Raw genomic sequence first — 27,723 nt, 5'->3', positions numbered from 1 at the left:
TATATATATATATACGTATACTTGTACACGCACCGATAGGAATGGTGTCCCCTGATGTTCGGTGCGCGGCGTTACACATACCGTAGCGCATACGCGCGTCTGAAAACGTGGAGAAATCAAGGAGCACGAAGGGAAAAAATAGTGGGAGGCTGCTCCGATATTTTGTCCCTAATGCAAGGCGCACGAAAGACAAAACATAATTGGACGTAATGTCGGCTCGCGGTGTCCTTTCGCTATCTCACATTTGTTACGAGTGAGATATCTTGGTGTCTCTCGCTCGTCAATATTCATAATAATACTTTTATTATGCATAAAATGTTGTAATTATGCATAAAAGTTTTTAATACTGTAAAAAATTCCTATCGGTGCGTACACAGAATATTTGAAAATTAGTGATAAGTTTTTCGCACAGGACAGAATGGACTAAACTGAGAAGAAAAGTCCTTTACCATTTTACAATTGTCGCAATGGTTAACAAGTTATTATTGTATATTAACTTATAAAAGTAGCCAAGCCTCCAACCTTCCACAAGAATTCCCCCAAAAAAGAAAAGAAAAGGATTATTATGTTCTAAGATCGTCGGATTCTGAAGCAAATGCCTCGTCCTCCCACCCCTCCTCTCCTCGAAACTCCCCGAAACGCCTCGGAAGGAAATTGGAGAAGGGGAGAAATCGCCGGCGCAACAGAGTTTATGTGGAGATATCAATAGTCTTAAAAAAGGAGAGGAGCAGTCTGCAGAGTTTAGGTGAGGAATGTTTCAGGGCAGGTTATATTATAAAACTATCAGAGGCACTGGGACAATCGATCTCAATTAACATAATGTTATGTGAGGCAAGAGAACTGCCTTTAAAACTTAGATTTAATTTCTTGAGTGAGAGATTTCTATTAAAGCGCATATCAAAAAAGAATTATTCGATCATTAACGATATAAAGCGTTTGAGAAGAATATTACTTACTGGTAAGCAATGAACACTTATACTTAAAAAAATCCCTTTCTTTTAAATTCTACAATATATCACTAACAAACACGAACTGGCGCATATGCATAGATCCTATTCCTTTCTAGCGTTTGATCTTGATTTTTCGTAAAGAATTTGTGACATGCCGCAAAGATTCTAATCCAAAGAAAATTCTAATTGCGAAATCGGAATTCAGAAATTTAGTCACACCTCCGGGATCTTGACAGATCTTCTGCTCTCACAATTTATACGGATGGATTTAGATGGATTTGTCCAAAGAGTTTTGAGAGGAGATATTTCTAAGATGAGCAGACAAAAGTCTGGATTTGTCTGTAATGAGCCAATAATTAAAGATGATATAGTTAGCATTCTGCTTAGGATACGCTGGTGATTCTAGCATGTTCTTTCTATGAAGACTGTAGTTAAGGTTGTAGTGGTTAGATCTTAGTCTGTTGATCAATACTACTCTCGCTCCTACTAAGAGGAAGTTTAAAATATTAGAGTTTCGGTGACACTGGTAAGTATAGAGTGGAATAATGCGCGCATTGCTGCGATTTAGATCTAGCCTCCGCTTGAAGGTCCGAATAGGCAGTTAAAAAGAATCCTCTTGGGCCCGAGGAATGCTTCCTTAGTCACTTTATCACTTAGCTACTTCATTCCCCAGAATATCTTTGTACGGAATCCAGGAGAGAGAGAGGGGGGGGAGGAGAGGGAGAGGGAGAGAGAGAGAGAGAGAGAGAGAGAGAGAGAGAGAGAGAGAGAGAGAGGGAGAGAGAGAGAGAGAGAGAGAGAGAGAGAGAGAGAGAGAGAGAGAGAGAGAGAATTTGATCGTTCCCTGCTAGTTGCAATAAAAGTTGTTTGATTCTATGTATAGTTACCATTGATCAGCTTAACCGAGTTGATAGCCTCCAGCACACTCCGAGAGTCAAAGAAAATTATGATTTTAAGGTAACCCGCTCTAGTGCGAGGATAAGGGCTTGTAAAAGCCTAACTTCTGCTGTGAATACCGAAGAGTTCGAGGTTAATTTGTATTTAAAGCAGTGGCTAAGCTCTGGTTAATAGAATGCCGCATTTGCGCAGATGTCCTCCGAAATTCTAAATCCATCCGTATAGATTGTGAGAGCAGAACTGTCAAGATCCCGGAGGTGTGACTAAATTTCTGAATTTCGCAATTAGAACTTTCTTCGGATTAGAATCTTTGTGGCATGTCACAAATTCTTTACGAAAAATCAAGCGTTCAAAGGAATAGGATCTGTGCATATGCGCCAGTTCGTGTTTGTTAGTGATATATTGTAGAATTTAAAAGAAAGGGATTTTTTTAAGTATGAGTGTTCTTTGCTTACCAGTAAGCAATATTCTTCTCAAACGCTTTATATCGTTAATGATCGAATAATTCTTTTTTGATGTGCACTTTAATAGAAATCTCTCACTCAAGAAATTAAATCTAAGTTTTAAAGGCAGTTCTCTTGCCTCACATAACATTATGTTAATTGAGATCGATTGTCCCAGTGCCTCTGATAGTTTTAAAATATAACCTTTCCAATTGAAGGAATTACCATGTTGGAATTACCATGCCAAACAATAGAGCAGGCGTACTCTATGACACTTCTGAATACTAATCTGTAAATAGAGAGCAAACACTTAGGATTAGGAAGCCCCACCATACAGTCGTGAGCGAGGAAATAGTATTGATAATCGCTCGTCCTTTTTGGACAAGATACTTGAAATGAAAATTACCTTTCGTTCTGCTATCCAAAATCACTCTCAGAAATCTGACTTGCTCTGTCCTTGATATGGCCTGTTATCCCATGAGCAAAATTAGTAAGAAAGACTACAACATTATCCAGAGTACTTTGCACCTTGGAGAGCTCTTTCAAGGGATTGCTACCTGCGACAAAGATGACTATATCATCTGCATATTAAAGAAATTCAGCTTCTTTCACAACGCATTCCTTGATCCTGCTCAAGGACAGAATAAAGAGTAAGGGACTAAGAATCAAGTCCTGAGGAGTGCCTTTATACTCAAAATATTTGTCATTATCTCATCTTCTGATGAAGTGTATTTACTATCCTGGCGATAATCAAATTCTCCACAAATTTCCTGATTGGAGCAGGTGCTCCGGCGTTTTTAAGTTCGTTGATTACTGCTGAAGGGTGTATTTATTATCAAACGCTCCAGTGATATTCAAAAAGGCAACAACTAGAAATTTCCCGCTGAAAGCAGCTCTAAGAATACAGTAAATGTAACTAAACTGTCGTTGCATAACTGACTAGGGTGGAATCTCATCTGTTGTGAGGAAGAAGTGATTGCGATTCTACAATATCAACCAGAGTAGTCATCAGTACATTATTTTCTCAAGTAATTTTAAAATGCATGGAAGCAAGGGGATGGGCCTAACTCCCAAGTTCTCGCTTTGGGAATAAAGGTAACTAAGGATATTTTCCACTCTTCTGGAAATCCCTTAGCTATAAAACTATTGAAAAGATTCACTAATAAACTCTTTGTATTTATATGGCAAATATGCCAGCATATTATTATTGATTCTGTCCAGGCCGATTTCTTTTTTGCAGCGGAAATTACGAGATCTAAATATTTGACAGTGATTGGTGAATCGATTTCCTCAAAAACAGTACCTGAGTTGAGATCATCTTTCCTTTTCATTTCTTCTAAACTCGTTGAGTTATCTTGAAAACAGGACGGCGGACTATCTCTCTTTAGAAGGATCAACTATATAATTTGGAAACATCAAGTTGCATCGTTTAAAGGCTCTGACCAAATTTCTGAGAATTTTGGAATCAAAGGATCCAACAAATTTTCTCCATCCTTTCCTTTTTTCTCTGTAAAGAATCTTGGAGCATTTTGGAATCAAAGGATCCAACAAATTTTCTCCATTCTTTCCTTTTTTCCCTGTAAAGAATCTTGGAGCATTTCGTCCTCGCCTTTTTAAAATTATAAAAGTTTTCAGTTGTAGGAATTTTTATTTTTTAGATTCGGGAGGGCACCCCAGGTGTCCTTCTCTGTGCGCACTTCACACAGGAGAGCCATATTAGCGGTGGCTATGGCTCAAGTCAATGATTGCCAGAGTTAGGTGGGAGAAGCAACGTGGTCGCTGATTGTTAAGAATGTAGACTTAGTGATTCTCTACTCTAATGCTAGAATCAGTTTGCCGGCGTGATCCGTGTTTGAGCAGTCCCAGGGGGTGATGGGCATTGTAATCCCCAAGAAAAATGCAGTTAATTTTTGAGTTTCTGAACCTCATGAGATCTTCATAGAATTGAGTAGGAATGTTGCAATTCGGATGACGATAGATGTTAATAATTGTGAATTTTTCGTTGTCAGAAGATACCTCCACACCAAGCATCTCCATCGAATCATCTTTCCAATTTGGTCAATAGGTCAATAGTGCTGAAAACGATTTATTATATTGTGTCTGCAGACTACTCTCATATCTGGATTAGTTATGTCCGCTCTCACGACATAGAATCCGCGCAGAGAAAATATAGAGGATCGAGAGTGGAGCGATTCTTGGATGGAAATAATGTCATAATTCTTGCAGATTGATTGCAGCTGAGGTAAAACAGTTCTATTGAACGATGCTGAATAAGCGAGGAATTCTTCTATTATTAATGAATTTTAGTGTTAATTTCTGAAGTTCTAGGAGTTGTTAAGCCCAGCATCGTCGAATAGGTTAATGAGGAAATTAAGATTGAGATTAGAATTTCTAATAAAGTTTACCCTTGATAGTATTGCGATTACTGAGTCAATAAGTGATAGCTGCTGATTATTGAACAGATTCTTGAAGCTGAATAAAAATGTTAATATCTATTCAAAAACGCTATTGACAGAGTAAAAGTTCTCATTCTTTGAGCAGAATTCTGTCCTCCGTAACCATCGGGTTCACAGAGAATTTCATTATATTGTTGCATGATTTTATTAGTGCTATTTTTAGAAGTTGTCCGCCTCGATGCCTTTATGACATCTCCACACGAGCATTACCGGAAGAGATTCCATATTGGCGATACTTGGTTTATAGAGGGAATGCGACGAAGATGCGCTTGCTGTTTTCGCAACTCGGGTAGTATGTTGTTCTAATATCCCCAGGATCTTCGGAATTCATGTTAGAGAATCTATTGAAAGTGATTATGTCACGGTGATTTCTGTAAGACGACTGCTGAAAATTATTACAGAAAAATTATTAAGAAAAATTATGAGGATTTATAGAGATGAAGGAACTAATTGAGTTACCGTTTGCAGCAATTATTCTTTTCGCCTCGATGTGAAGTATGTTCTCGTATGCAGCAAGATTGATGACATCCTTGTGCTTCCGAATGACCGGTCAAACGAAGTTCAACTTCTGTTCTCTACTGCAGTTGATGCATTTTGTAGGTAATAATTTGTGCTTGCAACAGATTTGTCACGCTCCTGTCCGCAGTAAAGGCATCTCGGTTTTGCTTTTCCTATATGTTCCACTCTGTAGCACACGTAAACAAATCCTGATCTTAGACACATACAGTTCAACGGCGTACTTAGCGTTAAATAAAATGATATCTTTAGACAACGACTGTCTTACGAACTTGATACAAAGAGTTCTTGAAGGGATATAAGTCCTTTCGTGATTTATAGTCATGCATTGATTCAATCCCTGAATCTCTAAAATTTTAACAGGCGACCGAATATTGTCCTTGAGGCATTCTAAGGAGAGTGATTGGTCTATACCTTTAACGATACTTGTTCTGAAAATGCGATACGATGGAATGAAGATCCTGATCTTGTATTTTTCAAAAGTGATATTGATAAGCGGTTAGCGGCTTTCGCCTAATCTTTACTATAGCCTTGCCACTGCCTAGTTAATGAATAAAATATTCGCGTTAGCTATCTCGGATACTATTTTGGATAAAACAGAAATGTATGATGGAAAATTTATCCGAATATAAACTGCATAGGGCGATTTATCCGTGTCGGAATAAAGATAATTAGATCTGCATGGTACAATCTGTTTGGGCTGAAGCCTGATGAAATCCATCCACGTTATCAGAAATGGTGAGAGGACACGGCGTCACTAGGTTGAATGGACGACTTCACAACCTTCATTTTAACTTTATGCGAGTCTTTTTATTACATGCCTTTTTTTCTGAAAACTTGAGTAAATTCTTGATCCGTTTCTATGGGGAGGGGTGTGCTACTGGTTTCACTTATGGACCACATGGTGTTAGCCGTTCAAACGAAGTTTCCGCCATTAAATTGAAAAGTGCGGCGGCGAATCTAAATTTGTCGGTAGGACTTGTCCATTTACAAAATTGGAAGGCACCGAGGGACTGAGGAAAGAGGAGAGGACAGAGGAAAGCGGTCGACCGCCACGGCCATCGATCGAATCGTCCGACGCAACCTCCTCCGCTCGACCTCAGCCATAAGCGAAAACCGCAAAAAGGAAAATCCAAGTAGATCCGCGCGTTATAAAAGCCCTTTTTAGATGGTCACGAGAACCAACAATAATAAAGTCGAACACCCACGCGACACTCGATTCAATACCAAAATGTCCGATTCCCGTGAGCATCTACACGTGAACCGCAAGTCCTTTCGTGCTCCGCAAGTCCATGCAAGTCCCATGCAATCTTACGAATCTCACGATATTGTCACGATCGGAAACTGACCAAACTCGCACGTGTTCGCCGTCGCACATAATGTCTAGCGACGGCGAGCGCGCGCCCATTTTGTCGCGCTCTTGCATTTGACGGTGGACTGGGCGAATTTGGCTATTTTCATAAATTAACCCGTTAACCATTGCAACAATCGTAAAATGGTAGAGGACTTTTTTCTTCTCAGACCATTCTGCCCCTGTGCGAAAGACTTATCACTAATTTCCAAACACCCTGTATACACATACACACATACACACACACGCACGCACGCACGCACGCACGCACGCACTTCAAACTATATAACCCAGCAAACGAGGATTGAAATAAATTGAAATGGATTCAGATTTTAAGAAATATTGATTCATGAATATATTCCATTTAAGAAATTGATGACTTTTACGTGATTTTTAAACAACTTTCCAAAATCAAATTAATAACACCATCTTATGTCCCCCTTTAAATGCGTGCGTGCATGCGTGCGCGCGCGTCACCAAATCCGGACAAATTTCAATTTAAATTTTCCGCTATATTGTGCCTCTGCCAGAAGTTGTTATTAGCGTTCCGAGAAAGCCTGAGGCTTCTAGAAAACAGTCATATTCTCGCTGGTCGCAATGTTGAAACCAAGTGCAGAGTATAATCGAAGAGCCGCGATCATCGAAGGCCTTTGGTGCTGGATGCTCAGCAACGGAAATAATTCGGTTCTTTGGATGCTCCCAAGATCAACCGTTTATGACGTTGTGACAAAATATACGACTTTATAACAGTCCAACGAAGGTTTCAGTATGCCAGCGAGGAAGAGTCACTCGGAAGAACGCACCGCGAGGACCTCTTTCGTTGAAAGGGCTCAAGCGCTGATTTCGGATGACCCAATCATTGTGCTGACAATTATTGCGCGTTTTGATGGATGTAGTGAAGGATGGAACTGTGGCGTCCGGAAGGTCATATGTTTTTCAGTAGAACGGTGCACCGATTCATACGAGTCATTTGATTCAAAATTGGCTCTCAGACAACGTCGATATGTTTTGATTCAAGTTTTGATTCAATTCTGTCCTCCCAACAGCCCAGATTTAAATCCCTTGGATTACTACGTACAAGTTGAAAGAGTCACAAATAAGTCTCGACAGTGTGACGTTACGGACCGTTATTGAGGAAGCATTCATCGATATGGATGGCGCTACATATATCGAATAATCGTATTGATATATCGAATAATTGTATTCTATAGGAATCCCCTAAGTGTTATGTAAAAGGATTTTTTGTAATATTTTTCATTAAAAATATTTTGTTTAAAGAAATTGTTCGATTTATCCGGATTTTGATGACGCACCTTGTATGTAGGAACAATAATGCTTCTTTCAGGCAATGTGTGTAAACAATAATAAGTGATTATTGTTAATATAATACCGGATTAGACTTCAAAATTTGCTTGACAATTTAATTTGTGATATTATTCCAGTTTTAATTTAATTGCGTTTGTAAGCTTGAAAAACCAATTCGGCGCGCAATTTGAATAGCTACAAATATGGTATATATGCATGTACATATATAGTATATATTCACATTGAATTATTTTAAGCATTAAAAATCTAGCTTCGACATTATAGGCTTGAATATTCTTACTTACAATTGATATATATGAAGCTACTCAGCGCTCTTTGTACGGAATATTTTTCATCGCAATCACATTTGTTTCTTTTTCTTCATGCATATTCTTGGTGAGTTTTTGATTTACCAATGATGTCTGGATCGGCTTGCAGTTCTTCATATTGAACCTTTTTAGGATCTTCTCAATATAATCTCTTTGATCAAGAGTCATTCTGAAATCACGCTTAACATTTGCATTTAGGTTTCTGGATATTGGTCCTTGATTTCTTGTTCTGAATTTCTTCTCGAATTTCTTTATGCTGAATTCCTTGAAACTTCTATCATGGGAAAATAATAATAGGTCGTCCATATATGGTTATGTACATTGTGTTTTTATCGCCTTTCTTAAGTATATATAGACTTCTGTCTGTCACTTGTGAGCATACAAATCCTATCTTTTGCAGGATACTTCCAGTACGTGTTCCTTTGCTTGAGTGTGTATATAGCTTTCTTGAGCCTATACATCTTGTCCTTGCTTGCTTCCTTTGTTATTTCTTTAGGGAGCTTCATACAGACTTCTTTTTCCAATTCGTCATTTAGAAAGGCTGTGCTTATGATATCCAATTAGTCTATGTCATAGTTTTTACTTGCTGCTATGACAAACAAACATCGTAAGGTAATGAACCTTATTACAGGGCAAAAAGTTTCATGATAGTGAAAGTTTCAACAATGTCTGCTCGTATCCTTTTACTACTAACCTTGCTTTGAACCATCATGAACTTACTTGTGAATTCTCTTTTTAATTTTGATTTCAGAACCTTTTTATCAACCGGTCGATTGCATAACTCCCAGGTTTGATTCCTTATCAGTTTATTTCTTCTTGCATTGAATGCCATTCCTTATGGTAGTTTCATTAAGCTTCTTTTACAGTCGAAGGCTCGTCTTTTTCTGTATTATTTGTAGCTAAAAACATATAGTCCAGCCATTTACTTGCCTTTGATACACGACTTATGAGATTAATGGATTATGATACTAATACTGTACTAATGGATGTAATTGCTCTTCACTTCTCGATTGGATTCAGCATCACTTAATTTAATCGTTTCATCGCCGACTTCATTGCTCTATTGCTTCATTGGGAGTGGGGGGGAGGGGGTCTCATGTACTGCTTGGGTACTGCGTAGTCTTCAGAATCACTGTCGTCTTTCCTCATTGAATCTTCAGCGTTGTTATTTTCGACATCGTGATTGCTATGACCTTGTTCTTCTTGGCTGTTCAAAGATGTGTGTACAATTGTTTTTCTTCAGTCTGCATATTCCGTTTATTATCGGTATAAGCTATTGTTTTTGTTGCGGCGTTTTCATCAAATATTACATCCTTACTTCTAAAAATCTTTTCGGTTCTTTCGTCATATATGCGGTAACCTTTAGTGCTTCAGGTATCCCCCCATGAAGACCTTGATTTCTCCCACTTATGACGTAGATCCTTAGGAACGTGCCAAAGCTCTGCAACACCTTTAAGTGAAATAGATTAGGCTTCTCATAATTGGCGTTCTGTCATAAAGTTTTCTTGATGGCGATTGACAATATCATCATACAATATCACGGTAATAGTATTATTCTGCCATTTTTCCTGCAATATGAAGATAATATGATCTCTATAAGATAGGAGACAAGAGGGGAAGGGAAAGGAGAAGAAATACTTGTACGTGCGCCTATCATTGTGTCACGCGCAGCAAACAGATCAAAACTGAGCGCTCGTGTCGGACGGTGCATTGCGCTGTCTTTGAGTACGCGATCCGGAATTCGCTCCCTATTTTTTTTTATAATTACAAAAATTAGACTACGCATAGAATTTTGACAAAGGAAAAATTATCTTACAATTATGTCAGGAATACGTCATTTTAAAGACAAACATTTGTTCTGGAACACTCTGTATATTATAGTATATAAACAAGAATTATCCTACTAGCATAAATTAATTATTCTACAACTTACTATGTATTGTTAGCACATAGTACAGTCGCTTTTTTGCTACATCGTCAGAGCTTTTTATATAGCTTGGGTGTTCCATGAAGCAATGTGAATACTGATATTCCTTTCGATAGTAGCTAAACTCTAGTTTTTCTAAATAAATGATGAAAAAGTTTTGATCTTTTCTTACTATTTATCAAACAATAGTCTCAGATGAAGGATGTCATTTTTTTACAACACAAACAAATACAGGACTCATTCAGTTAAGCTGATGAAGTTTTCTTCTCACGAAATCTATCTAATGAAAAACTAGTTAACTTTTGCCATTTATAAGAGAATATTTATCCAATATGCTTTCTGTTATTTATCTTTTACTGTAATCCTTTTAATAATTAATGTTTGTTATGTTAATAATTAATGTTTGTTTGTATTATATACAACTTTTAGAAGATTTTATTTACACACAGAGAACAACGACAGAAACAATAACAACAAAAGCAAAAACAACAAAAGCAGTAACATCAGAATGCAATGAATCGATACAAAAGACATTATAAAAAACTTTCGTAGAAAGGATCAGCGGATTGTCTGAAATAAAAAATTAGTATTAATGCAGCCTCTTTTTTTATGGAAAACTGTGTGGAAAAATTATTGATGTGTATGAAAAACTATTAATAGGAAGTTTTTGTAATAACGTGAATCCATATACGATGAACGCTAAAGTCTATTATTCTATCCTTTTCTTAATTACTATCCTTTTCTTAATTAGTTGTTAAGAAGAAGAATCCGATCTTAGCGTTCACCGTATCTAGATAAACGGTATTGCAAAAACTCCCTAATGTTTTTCATCTCGGCAATTTTGAAGAATAAAAAATATAAATTTATTGGGTTGAGGTTATGTTAACAAGAAATTTGAAAACAAATTGATAGTAAGATTAATTATAATAAATCAATTTATCGTACATACCATTTGTAAGTTATCGCTTAACTGCTTAATCAATTATCCGGTATTTCAAAAAGAGATTGAGATGGAATGTTTACATATTCATACAATCGGTACATTATCGATTATTCTGCAGAAATGGTAGAAATTAGATGCCATGACATTTTCTGATGGCCATTTTAATCCCTTTCGAGTGTCCCTATTTTTTTTCGTGTTATCGAAAATCACGATACTAGTTTCATTTCTCTGGCCGTCCCTGCTTATCTTTCTACTTGATTTGTGATACGTTAACTATTTCTCTTTGTAACTTAAAAGCTAAGCTTCGGACAAATCTTTGTCAAACGAAAAATTGTCTTAGAATATAGCCAGGAATATGTTTTTTTAAGAATAAAAGATTATTTTAAATCACTCTATATGCCAAGGTCATTGGAGATGGGTCCGTTGTTTTCAGTATTTACCTTATTTTTACCTGATCCAGCATCGGATCTGGCCAGGCAGCTAGTCAGCGATCGCCGAGGGCCCAATAAGCAAGGCCAGTGACAAAAAAAAAATCAGTCACGAAACTATCCAATGACTTTGAGCTCTAGGAGGGAGGCTTGCATAAAGAAATTATAAAAAATCCCAAGATTATCCCGGTAACACAAAAAAATTGATGTATTTGCTTTTAATCAATATATTATAATATGAAATTTTATATAATAAAATAAAATGAAATTTTATACAAATTGGAATTACTGCATTAAAAGTAAAACATGCATATATTTTGTACGCGTTATAATGTGGTCTATGACTCAAAACTGATGTGGTCTATATCTCAAAAACAAATTGAGATCTCTATTGGGTCAAAATATTTTAACTCCATTATTGTTGAGAAAAACCTATTCGATGATATCGAAAAGGGTCATAATTGATGAAATAGCAGAAACTAGTAAAAAATTAAAAAAAAATTGTAGTTTAATGTTATCATAAAATCTAATTATAAGTTTAATTTTAATTCATTCTGATATAATATTATGAAATTATAATAGATATGACTGGTTTTGCTATTATGTATAATTTATACATATGTAGAGAGTACATAAGTACATAATATAAAGATTTGTTTATAATAATTAAAAAGTATTCATACACACGTCTATTTTATTTTTATTTCAACTTTACTGAGTTCTTAAACATTATTCACTGCACATTATATTAATAGATGCCTGAAATATAAGTTGTAAGAAACATTACGCACTGTTTACTTTTGATTACAACCTTTATATTACTAATAGAGTAATTATACGTATAAATCATTAAATTTGATTAAATATACCGGTACAAATAGTATGTAATTACATATAATTTTATATAGGAAGGGGGTGCGTGACATTTTGTCGCCGAGAGTCGAAAGATGAACCAGTCCGACACTGACCTGATCCATATGATCCATATGCATATGGGATAAAAGATTATCCCATTTTTTTATAAACATAATTTTAAAATTCTAAAATTCTTATATATTAACGATTATAAAAAAGATTCTGCCAACTCATATGGAAAATGTGGCTTTAGTCAAATTGACTGAAATTGTGATTTACTTTCTGTAAATTATGAGTAAGCCGCGGAAGTTCGGGCACGATCACGCGGAGAGTCACTGCGTTCTTTGTTTATATTGGCTGCATTCAACAGAAAAAGTAGCTTTGCAACTATTGTATGATTCTTTAATGTAATTAGTTTATACATTACAGGTTCAATAAGGAACTAAGAGCAAGACCAATCAAAGAATTTTACAACAGTTAACAGCAAAGCAGCTTTTTCTGTTGAACGCAGCCATTGAGTAGGCCTTGCGCCAGCAGCAATGTTGTTATTCCATTTCAATAAGCACTCGACTCATTTGCTTGCGTTCTTTGATTGTGCTCGAACTTCTATGCCTTAAAATTATGGGATGTTTATCAAAAGCTTTGTGAGACGAAAAATGAACAAATTTTGCTAAAACATCATTCGAAAGTTGTTATTTTAGGTCTTTGGACTGCAAATTATCTTTATCTCTAGCTATTTTTTTTTTTATAACTGCGCCTCAATATCTTTATGCATAGAATAATATAATGAAATAAAGAAAATACATAGTTATTTAAAAAAATTTTAAATAATTTGCAAGTATACAAATTGCATATTTCTTTAAAAGCAATTACGTGTTTTCTTTACATCAATTCATTTCAATTAATTCATTTCATTATTCTGTGCAGAAGAATTATTAAAAGAAGAATTATTAATTAGTATGCAATTATACAATTACCTAAAAAAGAAACAGTTTTGATACGTAGAGACATTTTTCAATCTGATAAAACTCAAAGCAACTTTCGAATGTTGTTATAATAAAATCTGTCTATTTTTTATGTTTTTGCCTACGGAAACTTTTGATCTGCATTTCATAATTCATAGAATATCAGTTTCATCCAATTTTATTAAAGTCACTTTTCCATATAATTTGCGATTCTTTCTGTAAAAAAAAATTGTTATAATAAAATTTATGCATTATAAGTCAAATAATTTAAATTTTTATTTTATATTTGTTGACATTGATAAAACTGTTATTTTATGTTGCAGTTGACAAAATAAAGAAAAGTGAAGAAGATTCCGGTGTACTAACGGATGGAGAAAATGGTAAAAGTATTTCTCTTCTGTTTTTGTCACGTTTCCATCATTTTATTTTTTTAAAAGTTTATGAAGTTTTGTAAAAATTAAATAAACAATATCCAAATATTTTGCAACATAATATTTTATGATTTTTTGAAACAGAACATAATAAATAAATTTAAATATATTGCGTTGATCAAAATATATCGAATTTTAAAAATAAAAAATCTATTACATAAAAAATTTGTATCAAATAACTCTAACAATGTTTTTTTTCTTATACATTCTTGGTTATAAAAAATAATGCCACAAATTAAATTGCCTTATCATCATGTTAGATTTTAAAGTTATTTTGAAATTTATAATGAAATTTATAATGAAATTTATAATGAAAAATCGGAGATTCGTAAGAAAAGAATAATACTGTCCAACTATCATTTTGTTAAATGTGAATGTGAATCATTTTTGATGGATTTTTGCCTGCTAAACATGAATCCATTGACAACAATTGATTATCATAAAATTTTGAGAAGAATTTCAAAAAAGAAATAAAAAAAATGATTATTTTTAAAACGTATTACCAGGTGTATAAGCTTAAACCCGCTGTTTTTTAGTCAGAAAAACTTTTTTTCCTAGGAAGCAAAAACAAATTTATTCAAAGTATTTGCCCTCGCTAACTATACATTTTTCCCATCTTTCGGGCAATTTGTGTATACGCCAAAACAATTCCTCATCTTTCGAGGCAAACCACTCATCAAGCCATTTTCGGACGTCTTCGTAAGAATCGAAGTGCCGCTCAGCGAACGCGTGGCCCATCGACGAAAACAGGTGATAGTCAGAAGGTGCCAAGTCTGGTGAGTAAGCGGGATGGGGGTAGCACTTCCCAGTTGAGTGTCTCCAAGTAGTTTTGGATCATTGTTGATGTGTGCGATGGTGCGTTGTCATGGAGGAAAATCAGCTTGTCATGTCTTTTCCGATAATGCGGCCTTTTTTCACGCAGAGCACGGTGCAATTTGATCAGTTGTTGGTGATAGTCGTGAGCATTAACAGTTTCACCAGGTCTTAACAGCTCGTAGTAGATGACACCCTTCTGATCCCATCAAACGCACAGCATCGTCTTCCGTCCGAAGCGATTTGGTCTTGAGGAAGATGTTAATGATTGGGGATCAATTCAAGATTTCTTGCGTTTAGGATTCTGAAAATAGATCCACTTTTCATCGCCTATCACAATCCGATGCAGGAACGACTTTCTTTTTTGTCTGGCAAGCAGAATTTGGCATGTGTTTTGACGTCGCTCCATCTGCCTATCGTTCAGTTCATGCGGCACTCATTTTCCGATCTTTTGAACCTTCCCCATGACATGTAGCTGCATGGAAATGACTGCTTGAAAAACACTCAATTGTTCGGCAAACATTTTTTGCGATTGGGTATTGTCCTCGTCCAAAAGAGCCTGCAATTGACAATCCTTAACCTTCCTGGGCCGATTTTCACGCTTCTTGTCACTCAGATCAAAATTGTCGTCATTGAACCGGCGAAACCAATCTCTGCACGTTGTTTCCGATAAAGCGTTGTCGCCATAGGTCTCCACAAGCATTCGATGCGATTCGGCAGTCGATTTCTTCAAATTGAAACAGAGAAGCAAAGCTTCCCGCATATGCTTCTTTTTTTAGCAAAAAACTAGACATTACAAAAGAAAAAATGTATATTGTTATATGAAATTGCTGATGATGTATACTGGTTAATGTTGACAGATGTCAAACACATAAAAAAAGTGTGTTGTGTGCCCAGGGTAGCTTTGTCATTAATGCCACCTATGAGCAAACAGCGGATTTAAGCTTACACCTGGTGGCAACTAATTTTTTTGCTTAATTTTAATTAATGCCACATGAAATTATCAATTTTTAGCTTTAAAATGCATTTTGATATGATTTTTTGTTTCCAATATAACATATAACAATGAATATATAGTTTCTCAGAATTACATTATCCAATAAAATTTAATCTTTATTTGTCATATGAATATGAATAAGTAATTTAAGTAATTTTCGTTGGACTTTGCATGTTGAACACAAATTTGTTGACAAAATTTGATTCACTACAATTCATTTGATTCATTACAATTTAGACAAAAATGTCAAAGGAACCAAAACATGGACTCATTTTTATTCATCTTCTTATGACACAAATAGAAGTTAAAGTGAAATTAAGGATTAAAATAAGTGTTAAATGAAAGACTTCGTTGAGTTGTATGTATATCTACATATTACATATATAAGCTACATATATATAGATGTATATTTTTATCTTACACCGATTTTCTTTTTCAAAGTTATAGGATATTCCAAGGGTCTCAAATTTAAAATGATTTTTTTATTATGTACGGCACAATCACATCATTACTTATATGAATTAGGCCTGTCCAAAACTCGGCTCGCGAACTAAGGCACTTCCATCTTCTCACTTCGATAGAGAGCAAATAAATAAGATAGACTAGTTTAATGAAATCCAGATATCGAAGTCCAAGAATCGATGATTATCAGTTTATCCTTGCGCACAGTTCCAAGACACGTCGAGAAGCCATTGTGGCATACTATTGTGACTGCGAATCTGACGCGTGCACTGTTGCTGTAATCATATTATGACCTTTATATGATACCTTGCATATGAGTACAGCCATAGTTGTATCATTCCAAATGAAGATTTGGAAATGCTCATATTGTACTCATATTGTACTCATCGTACTTGATACAATTAATAAATGACTAAACTGATACTTTCTTAAAATAAGACATCAGTCGATGAACATATGTACATAATAATATATAAATATACCCTATAACTTTAAAATTGATGTAAAATAAAAATATATAAGGTAACTGAGCTCAACATGGGCCTCTTAAGCTTTGATAATTTTTTTAATTTTTTGCTGATGTCTCTAAATTGAAAACATAGGCCGACAAATTTTTTTTTTTGGGAGGGGTCTTGTGCTTTGAACTTTGAAAGATAGATTCCATAGAATTTGATACGCTGAAAACGACTACGTTTTTTCCATCACTTTTCATTTTTTAAAAAATCGCAAAAACAGTTTTTTTCCAGAATTAACTTTTTTATTAATTTTTTCCGGCTAAACAAAAAATGATATCGAGATCTGTTTAGCGGTATTTAACTCAGAAATATTCCAACAATAAAAATATTTAAAAATATCTTTTCGATGCTTATAAAAATGTTTTATGCAAACCGCAAACAAAAAATTTGAATTTAAAGCGCTAAACCCGCGCGTCACTTACAGTGCATGATTGATATCCTTTCGATATCCTCTCGAATCTGACACAGCCATCGACTATAGGAGCATGTTATGTAATTTTTTTTTATCACTGATTTCAAATCTGAAGGTGTATAACTTTGCTTCCGCCGTTTTCCTATAGATGGCTTTAGCGGTAAGTGATGGTCGAAATAAATAGATCATAGACGTCATACAATAAACTTGGGCATCTATCAACATAACCCCATAGAAACATTAGTCGATTTGTGTCTGCATCATAAAGTTATTCTCGATTGAAAATGTCAGTTTACAAGCCAAATTCTCGTCATTTGCGGGAGGTTTTAATTTTTTGCTTCAATATGAAGAAATCTGCGGCTGAGGCTCATCGAATGCTCTCAAATATTTATGGTGAGGCCGCTATTAGTGTCGTGAGTGGTTTCAACGTTTCAAAAACGATTTTGACGTCCAAAGTCATGCTCTGTATTTGGTGGACCAGCTCGGCGTGTATTATGAACTGTTAAAACCGACTGAAACAATCACAGGCGATCGGTATCGAACGCAATTGATGCGTTTGAGCCGAGCATTGAAAGACAAACGACCGCAATACAACGAGAGACACGATAAAGTGATTTTGCAGCATGACAATGCTCGACCCCATGTTGCGAAAGTGGTCAAGACATATTTGGAAACGTTGATGGGAAGTCCTACCCCACCCGCCGTATTCTCTAGACGTTGCTCTCTCTGATTATCACTTGTTCCGATCAATGGCACACGGCCTGGCTGACCAGCACTTCCGGTCTTATAAAGAAGTAAAAAATTGCATCGATTCGTGGATAGCCTCAAAAGATGACCAATTTTTTCGACGCGAGATTCGTATGCTACCCGAAAGATGGGAGAAAGTAGTGGCCAGCGATGATGGACAATACTTTGAATCATAAATGTATAACCAGTTTTTTACAATAAAGCCTCGAATTTCGGAAAAAAAACGGCGGAAGCAAAGTTGTACACCTAATAAAAAATGTGCAATTCAAAATGGCAAATCCAGTATGGAGAATTTTAAAAAATCAGTACATGAAAATCGATATCTGGTTTATAAGTCTCTGATTATTACAACTGTAATCACAATTGTTGAATTTAAAATAGCAGATTTAAAATAGCAGATTTAATGATGAATAATAAGTAAACGTACATGGAATGGTGATTTTAGCGTTGTATCTATCCTGTATCATGTGAAAGTACACCTTATTATAATAAGGATAACATTAAAATTACTGTTTTGTGTACATTTACATTCATTGGATTTGTTATTTTGTAGATAATGCACGGGCTGTTTTGGTACTTTAAATTCAATAACTTCCGAACACATTGTCGGAAATTAGTTTTTCAAAAAATTAACATGAACATATAAATTAGAAACATATAGCTATAAATATAAATTGTCAAATATTTTTTATGATTTTTTTTCTTTCGAATTATTATTTCATTTTATATTTCAAAATTTGTAAATTTTTTCCGATTTTTTATGATTTTTTCAAAGTTTTTCGTTTGTCGTTGCATAAAACATTTTTATAAGCATTTTTATAAGCGAAAAAATATTTTTAGTATTGTTGGAACATTTTCTGAGTAAAGTTAAATGCCGCAAAACAGACCTTGATGTAATTTTTTATTTAACCAGAAAAAATTGTTTTGCGATTCTTTAAAAAATGGAAGGCGATGGAAAAAAATTGACAACGTAATCGTTTTCAACACATCAAAATTCTACGGAAACATCTTTCAAAACACAAGACCATCCTAAATTTTGTCGACCTCTAAAATTAATGATTACATTTGAAAGAGGGAACATTTATGAATATTGAAAAAAATAGAGTTGTATTCATATATTTATTGTATAATAAGGCCCTTTATTATTTTTAGTTAATCCCACTTCATGAACATATTTGTGACAAATGTCACACTTACGCATATGCTCGGATATAACTCACGTCGGTATTATAAAAAAAAAAGGAATTTATATAAAGAGTTCCTTTTCTTTAATTATAAACAAAACGTTGTGACAAAGTATAAACTAAATATAATGTTGTGCAGTGTGGATATGGAATCACAATAACATGAACTATGGAAATTAATAATCACATTTTTATAATTATAGAAAGTAATTATTTATTTACGAAATATCGCATCATGCACGCAAAAAAAGGACTTACCATTAGTAATATCAGCTAAATATCAGTTGCTGATTCAAACTTTGTTAGCTAAAAGTTTGCTATTGAAGATATACATTTGCTGCCAATGTCCAACTTTATTAGTTAAAATTAAAAGCGTACTTAACATGAGTAGCTAAGTGACAACTATTCACTATCTTAGTCGTGTAACCGAACATTTCATTCAATTGTTTCTGAGATGCTGCTGATTGCCATTTTACTCTAGCTTTTTCCCTAGCAGAATATTTTTCGCTGCAGCACTTAGATTTTAATAGATAATAAATTAAGTTTTGGCAGTCCCTATTATAAGGATACATTTTAACTACCACACCAGTAGAAAAAAAACTGTACAACAGATACAGTAAGACAACAGTTGTAAGATAAGTATGATTAATTTATTTACATTTAGATCCAATGACGAATTAAAAGCAAGACTAATTATATTAAAGAATTTTACATTAGTTGCAAAGCTGCTTTTGTTGCTGAATGAATGCAATCTACACAATTTTGTGTTTGATGGACCTTAATTCATCATCGTACACAATTGTGACCCTACATATGCCACAGCTATATTTTAGATGCGTTGGCTAATCTTTTCTCTGCGTGCGACCACGACGTGTTAGTTTTTCCTGTTATATAATAGAATAAATAAAATGATTTATGAATCGATACAATCGAGTCGTACGGATTGGCTGCTCGAATTATTATTATTCTATCATATGTTAAATTACTCATATAATTATATACAAACAGCGAATGGCCCATTCCAAATGGCTTAAATTGGATCCAGTTACCTTATTTATATTCAGCTCAACGAGATCTTTCATTTGATGTCTACTTTAACCTTTAATTTTACTGCCAGAATTGGCCGCACTCTTTTTGTGTTGAATATCATATATGATGAATATTATATATGATAATAATAATATTATATTAGAAAAGAACAATTTTAAAATTGCTACATTTTGGAAATAAAAAATTATGTCGAAATGGACTAAAATGCATTTTAAAGCTTAAAAGTTGATTACTATATTACAATTTTGAGAAAACTAATATAATTGATACCTTTATATGGCATTAATGAAATTAAATAAAAAAATATGCTGCCGGTAATATAACACTTTAAATATCTTCAAAATTGTTTTTTGCTTTTTTTATGTCAGTTTTCTCAAAATTGACGTAATAATCAACTTTTACCAATAGATTCGTGTTTAACAAGCAAAACTACATTGGAAATGGCTATTCACATTAGTGTACCAAGAAAAAGATCAAATTTGGTCGGACAGTGTAATAAATCACTAATCGATAATAAAGTAAAAAAAATATAATAGATAAATGAATTTATCTATTATAATTTGAATTTTATATTGATTTTTAGTAGTAAAAAAAAATAAAGAAAATTGTTCCATAAATAGTAAAATATCTGTTAAGGATATAATATATAGAAAAGCAGACACTTTTTATATTTAGCAAGATTAGTGAGAATAGTCAGATTTCAATTTTATAATCATTTGCTTTACAATAAAATTATTTAAAAAGTTTATTAAAAATGTATGAAAAAAATACGAATTCAAAGTGGATGATAAAGCTAATATCTAAAATGATATTTTTTAGTTATATACAATAAAAAAACTTAAATTAGTTAAATGGCTTCTTATAATGTGCTAAAAATAACATTAATTTCGTGTTTGAAGTGAATCTGCTGTCACATACAATTTTAGACTAAACGCGAACCGCACATATGTAGGGTCACAATTGTGTACGATGATGAATTAAGGCCCATCAAACACAAAATTGTGTAGATTGCATTCAGCAACAAAAGCAGCTTTGCAACTAATGTAAAATTCTTTAATATAATTAGTCTTGCTTTTAATTCGTCATTGGATCTAAATGTAAATAAATTAATCATACTTATCTTACAACTGTTGTCTTACTGTATCTGTTGTACAGTTTTTTTTCTACTGAACGCAGTCTGAAAATTTTCACGATCCGTTCAAACTGTTTTCACTCTGTTTTAGCGATAAAAAAGATCACGTGATCAAATGTGACAGATTTCCTAACCTGAATATTTCTAAAGTCAATTTTAATAATTAATATCTTGGTTCGCGGAATAGAGCGATACGTTTTTCTGCCAGATTCATAAATTTTATATAAAAAAGCGTCGAACCTAATATTTTTATAATTTATCTAACATATTCAAAGCATTTATATAACAAAAATATAACACACTGGAAACGTTTATCTAATAAAAATATAATTATTATATAACAACTCATCTACATAGCAAATATTATATAACTGTTACATAATTTCTATTATTTATCTGAATAGGAAATTACAACTAACGAGAATGCAACATTTTGCATCCTCATTACATAACCTATTATATTCGGATTTATAAATGTTACATCAATGGTATACAACTTCATTTGTTGGGACGTTTTAAAATGATGTTTCAATATAATTTCATAAAATTAAATTTAGAATGTGTTTACTTAACAACGAAGATTGAATAATCATTGGTTAAAACATTGCATAATGGGCTCGATCACTGAAAAAGTGGCTAAAAGTCACATGTAATATCCATAATGATTTTCTACATACTTAAAGCTGAAAAATATTTAAATATCAAGACATTATGTAGATAAACATGGAAATAATGCGTAATTGAAACTGATAATTGTAAAAATTCGAATAAGTTTTGTATAAATGAAAATCATTATCTCTAATATAGTCTTAAAATTTGTAGCTTCTTTAGATGTTTTTTATTGAACATATGTACATAATTAAAAGATGCAATATAAATTCAATTAGTACCGCGATTAGCGTATAGAGTAATTAATATATGGGCTTACATTATATTTTCGTTATAATGCAAACTTTCGAAAGTTTTATCTTTTTTGATCCCATGAATTTTCGCATGAGTAAAGTATTATATGATTGTATGAGATGTATATTTAACTTCGACATGTTCAAATTTGCTCATATATAAATTTCAATTTCAAAGTTGAAAGTTTATAAAATTTATTACAACAATTATCAAAACAATAAAATTAAGAAAAATTCACCGATAATTAAAAGTCTACGCGGTAATTGATGCGTATAAAATTCAAATGTATTAATAATTAATTAAACATCCATATAATGTAATCAATTAAATATAATGTTTCTGAACATTTCGGTTCTATATTGGAAAACGTTCGGAAACATTGTTGTATTTGATTGATTACATTATATGTTTAATTAATTATTACGTTTGAATTTTATATATACCAATTATCGCGTGACTCCGACTCTTAATTGTCGGTGAATTTTTCTTAATTTTATTGTTTCAGTTATTCTAAATCATAAGAATCTTTAGTTCAACTATTGTTTTTTATCATAACAATTATATAATCGATTGTTTGACATAGCAAAATTATCAATCATTAAGTTGATTATCAAATTGAATTATCATATCTTTAAGTCGATACACTTTTCCTGTGATGTTCCCAGTCCTTTAACTCATTCAGATAACACAACAGTTAATGTCTTGCTTTACAAAAAGCTTCTATGAATGATGAAAGTCTCTATCTTTCGAGTTAAACTTTGAACCTAGGAAACAGAAAAAAATCGTTAAGGACCAGACCTAGTGAATACGATGGTCAATCGATTCGAACCGCAATTCGTGAATTTTTGTCATTTGGCGACGACTGTCGAAATGTGACTGTTGCTGGTACGTTATGATAATGGAACAGTACTTCCTTTTTCTTCAAATGCCATCGTTTTTTCGCAATTTCTGCCTTCAGCTTGTCAATTAGTGATGTGTAGTTTTTCCATGTTATTGTTTTATCTTTTCAAGATAGTCGATGAACACAATTCCATGACTGTCCTAAAAAGCTGTCGCCATCACCTTTTTCCGACTCATGAAACCGTCTTTAGAGCAAGTTCATCCTTCGTAATCTAACAATTTTGACTGTTCCTTCGTCTCAGGGGTGTGGATTCACGATTTATCAACAGTTATTAATCGGCGCAAAAATTTCGAATGCATTTTTGATCCACAGTGAGCAAGCACGACATCCAGTTACCGTGGTTAGTGCATACTTAATTTTTCGATTAATTATAAATACGATTTTTTGATATGCCCACAGTCTCTGCTGTCTGTCTAACCTTGATTCGACAGTTGTCCAATACTATTTGGTGAACTTTTTTGATGTTATCGATGGTGGTCGCAATTGTTAGCCGTTCCGAACGCTTATTATAATCCAAGCTGGTACGATCATGTTTAAATTCAGCTGCCAATCTTTTTATGGTAATAAATGATGGGGTAGAATCCCCGTAAATAGCGTCCAACTCGGCTTTAATTTGCGTGGGCGTATTGCCTTTCAAATGTAAGAATTTAATCACGGCACGATATTCGATTTTTTTTTATTTTTACGAAAACATATCGACTTGCACAAATGACTAGTTCAAACAACTGAACGTCAAAAATAGTTACTATTTTTACAGGTATCTTTTAAAGCATATACGATTGTAGTTCCAGAATGATTTTGACGAGTAATGTTATTTTTATGTTGAGACTCAGAACTTTTCAAACGATTTACGTACAGGCTGATCTCATACAATGAAATTTGGCTGCTACTAGAAATAATTATTAAAATGTTTTTTAATTTTTTGTTGACTCTCTGCGAAATTCGGAGTCACGAACTGGGTCATAGTCGCTGACGACTTTATGTTTTTTTGTTTTGATTGTTTTATTGTTTCTAATAAAAATAATAAAAACAACAATAAACAAAGAAATATAATCGTTAGCTATTACAGTTCAGTGACTGCGAATTCCATAGAGAATGGCAGCTCTACACAAAAAATTTAAAAAATTTTTCAATTTTTATTTTTAGTAGTTGCATGGCAAAATTTCATAATATAAACAGATCAACCTGTATATGCCTTTAATACAGGCATTTTAAATTTACTGTGATGTCAGAATCATCATGATCAGTCATCCCAGAAACCCTTACAAACCAACTGTTATGCATTTTAGATAATATTTTAAAATTTAAGTCCGCCAATATTGAATCAGCCATTTTTAATTAATTCTTTTTAATGTTAAAATCGGGATTAGCGATTCTTAGAAACCAATTATTATGTGTTTCAGACAATATTTTTAAATTAAAATTCGCTATTATTAGATCCGCCATTTTTTAATTCTTAATTCTGAGATCAGAATCGTGTTCAGCAACTCGAAATATTATAAATACAGCTTTTTGTAATACATCTTTGACTCTTTTGACCACTTTTTCGGCGATCGATCCCACTGAACAGACAATGTTTCATTTCATATTGGAAATAGAGACTCAATATTTGAACTCGAAATTAAATTCTGTATGTATATTATCTTTAGCGAACAAATTTAAAAGAACTGTAACCATACGTTAATAGATTATCATTATTTTAACTTTAAATTATTGTATGTTTAATTATTGCTGAAGAAGGACCTGTGGTTTTCAAACATTCTTGTTTTTATAATAAATGTGCTAAATTTTATTTCTTTTTTGAAATATTATTTTATTAATTATAAAGTTAATTTAGTTACAGTGCAAATTGCAAATTTAGTAATAAGATTATTAAATAATCATGAATAATTTTATAAGTTTTGATTTTAACTTTATATTAATACTTGTATTACCAGGTGAACATCGCACATGCAATTTGGCCGGAAACATTCGCAATAGCTGCGAGAGAATGCGAATTTCCAGTTTAGGAGGAATCAATGATCATACCGATAATATGGATAATCCTTCTTCACGAGAAGACATTTCTGAAATGTACGTATCTAGATAATTGTACATTTATTTCTATATATTTCTATATATTTTTATATATTTCTATATATTTCTATATGCTTTATGTATATTTTTGCGGAAATTTTAATGATTCGTCTATATTTTCTATATTTTAGTTTATTAAAATAATGAAGTGTAGTATTATAATGTCTTCAAAATTCGATTTTATTTATATCTTATTATTTTATTTCGATTTTATTTATATTTTATTATTTTATTTTTTGTTTTAACTTTATACTATTTTAACTTTATACTATTTTAACTTTAAATTTTAATTTTTATAAATCTGTCTAGTTGGGGGATTTCGCAAATCATAGAAAAAGTCGTCTCGGTCAAATTGACTGAAACTTTTGTAGATTATAAGATGTTGATCAACAATTGTTTTAAACAGTATCACAAAAATGGACCAATGGTTTTGTTGTAACATTGTTTGAAAATTGCTATTTAGAGACTAATCAAAAAATATCTTTATCTGCTGAATTATTCATTTCTTCGTAATTATACACTAATAATTAGCATACGGATGTTCGGATCTCGAGGCGCGCGCGAAAATTCGCCATGTGCAAGTGAGTTGGATGCTTGTTGAAATGAGATAGCAACATTTCTCGAGGAAATTCGAAGCTCGCCGACTGCACTCGATCTAATCGAATATATTAGGTGTAGTAAAAAGAAATCCATTATTTTTACATGAAATTGAAAAATAATGGATTTCTTTTTACTACACCTAATATTTATCTCGGATGGCACACGGTTCAATGTAAACAGAGCGTGAAGATTTTTCTGTATTTTTTTCTGTACTTTTATGTATTGATTTGAAATGACTTGAGAACATTTTCTTAAAAATCTAGAGAAAATCTAGAGAAAAAATTGGCCTCAATTGAATTTGACAAAAATATGATGTTTTTACAAAATCGAACCGGCTTTATTGAAAGTGTTATTCTACCTACTTGTAAAGAAGAAAATGACTAAATTTTATGATAATTTATTTGATAAATTATGGTAAATTAGTAATTTTTGGTAAAATGGTAATTTTAAAAAAAATGTAAAAGCATTTAATTTTTAGTTGTTAAATTTAAAACGCTTTATTTAACTCATATTTTCATTTTATATTACATATTGATGTACAATATATTTAGTGTATATTGTATATAATATAATATATATTGTAATACAATATATATTGTATACCAATGTGTAATATTAATATGTGGTATTATTTTTTTTAATTATTATATATTGAATATATGATAATTAAAAGACTAGATACATAGTTTAAGTATTTAGTCTAAACTAAAGAAATTTTAAATTAATTTTTTTTATTAGAATTCTGAAAAAAATGTTACAAGTAAACTATTTTGTATATTATTTTAATTTTTTTAATTTGTATTTTTATATTTTTTCTTTACAATTTAATTTATAAAGTTTTCATTTATTTGCTTGCTGTTTTAGCGACTAGACTATTAAAGTTTTTATTAAAGTAAAAACAAAGTAAAAACAATTCTTTTTAGTCCTTTTACTCGTGACCGAGCATGGTGACGTCTCTCATATGCCTATGATGCGCATGCTGGTTGTACATAGTCATATGGGATCTACATTTTTTAACGTCGATTCCGAACAACGAAATTTTGTTAGAGAAGCGTTCTAGCAAAGATACTTTCGGTGAGTTGCTACTTCTTTCCGAGAAGAGATACGATCGTATAAAAATATTTTTGAGCCTACCGGGAATTTCGAACCCGGGATCTTTAACATAGCAGACCAGTGCGCTATCTTCGCCACGCTCGCCCTCAAAGACACAATTATATATCAAAAATAAAATAATCTTTCTGTAATTGCATTACTGCCGGAGTATCTAAATAGAAATATATTTTTTTATTTATTATCTTCCAGGTTGATTTACAATCTGTCCTGTTTTAGGACAATAAGTAAGTAAATTTTTATGAAGCTATACAGTGACTTGTAGATATTGCTCCAATGGCCAATATTCTTAATATACTAATTAAGTTATTAAAAATTATAGAACTTATAAAATACTAGATTTTTGCAATCTAAATATGACTTCACTTTTAATTTGTAAGTTGATGACTTTTTATTGACAATTAACTAATGATTAAGTGATTAACGATTATTGATTTAGTTAATTGTAGGCAATGGTTAATTGGTGACTAATTAAATTTTGTTTTAAAGTCAATAAATTTAAATCATTTTAATTTACCGTTTTTGTCTGTATTTTCACTAAGAAGTTTTGCTGCAAATTCGTTTGATGAGTGCTTCCTTATGCTATATTTCATATTATAATTTTTAATTTTCTTCTTTATCTTCATTTATTGAGATCTTTTTGTATTACTTTGTTAGGAACAAATCATGGAGTTAACTATTCTCAAGGTCCTCAAGACTTTCGATTGAAACCGTTGCAAGATTTTGATGTTTGATGTACTAAAGATGAATATCGTATGTCCACATCAGCAGTATAGCTTCAGTTTAGCTTTGTAAAGCAGAATTTTGTTTTCTAGTGAAAGCTTAGACTTGCGTTCTAAAACCCAGTACATTTTTTGCAACTTCAGCTCTAGTTTCCTCTTCATCCAGACATATTTTTTTCAAGTTAAACGTCAGTCGCGATAGATATTCCTAGTATTTTACGTTATCCTTTTGTGATAAAACTTCATTATATTTTAAGTTATCAGTGGACAGGTCCTTTTTTGTAGTAAAAGTGACACATGCGT

The 27,723-nt window shown here is 32.7% G+C and overlaps 1 protein-coding gene across 8 annotated transcripts in view; it reads left to right on the top strand.

Moving 5' to 3' along the window:
• Nucleotides 1–27,723, top strand: part of LOC108690011 (rho guanine nucleotide exchange factor 12) — a 368,684-nt gene that overhangs the window by 156,930 nt on the left and 184,031 nt on the right. For all 8 annotated transcript variants that reach the window (XM_018197048.1, XM_018197050.1, XM_018197047.1 and 5 more), the window contains 2 exons: nt 13,689–13,745; nt 24,850–24,985. In XM_018197048.1, coding sequence (XP_018052537.1) covers nt 13,689–13,745; nt 24,850–24,985 — 193 coding nt within the window. The remainder of the gene's footprint in view (nt 1–13,688; nt 13,746–24,849; nt 24,986–27,723) is intronic.

Source organism: Atta colombica, unplaced genomic scaffold (assembly GCF_001594045.1).
Source record: "Atta colombica isolate Treedump-2 unplaced genomic scaffold, Acol1.0 scaffold29, whole genome shotgun sequence".
Classification (NCBI taxonomy): domain Eukaryota; kingdom Metazoa; phylum Arthropoda; class Insecta; order Hymenoptera; family Formicidae; genus Atta; species Atta colombica.
The sequence above is the reverse complement of the archived record's forward strand: the minus strand, read 5'-3'. Positions and strand labels throughout refer to the sequence as shown.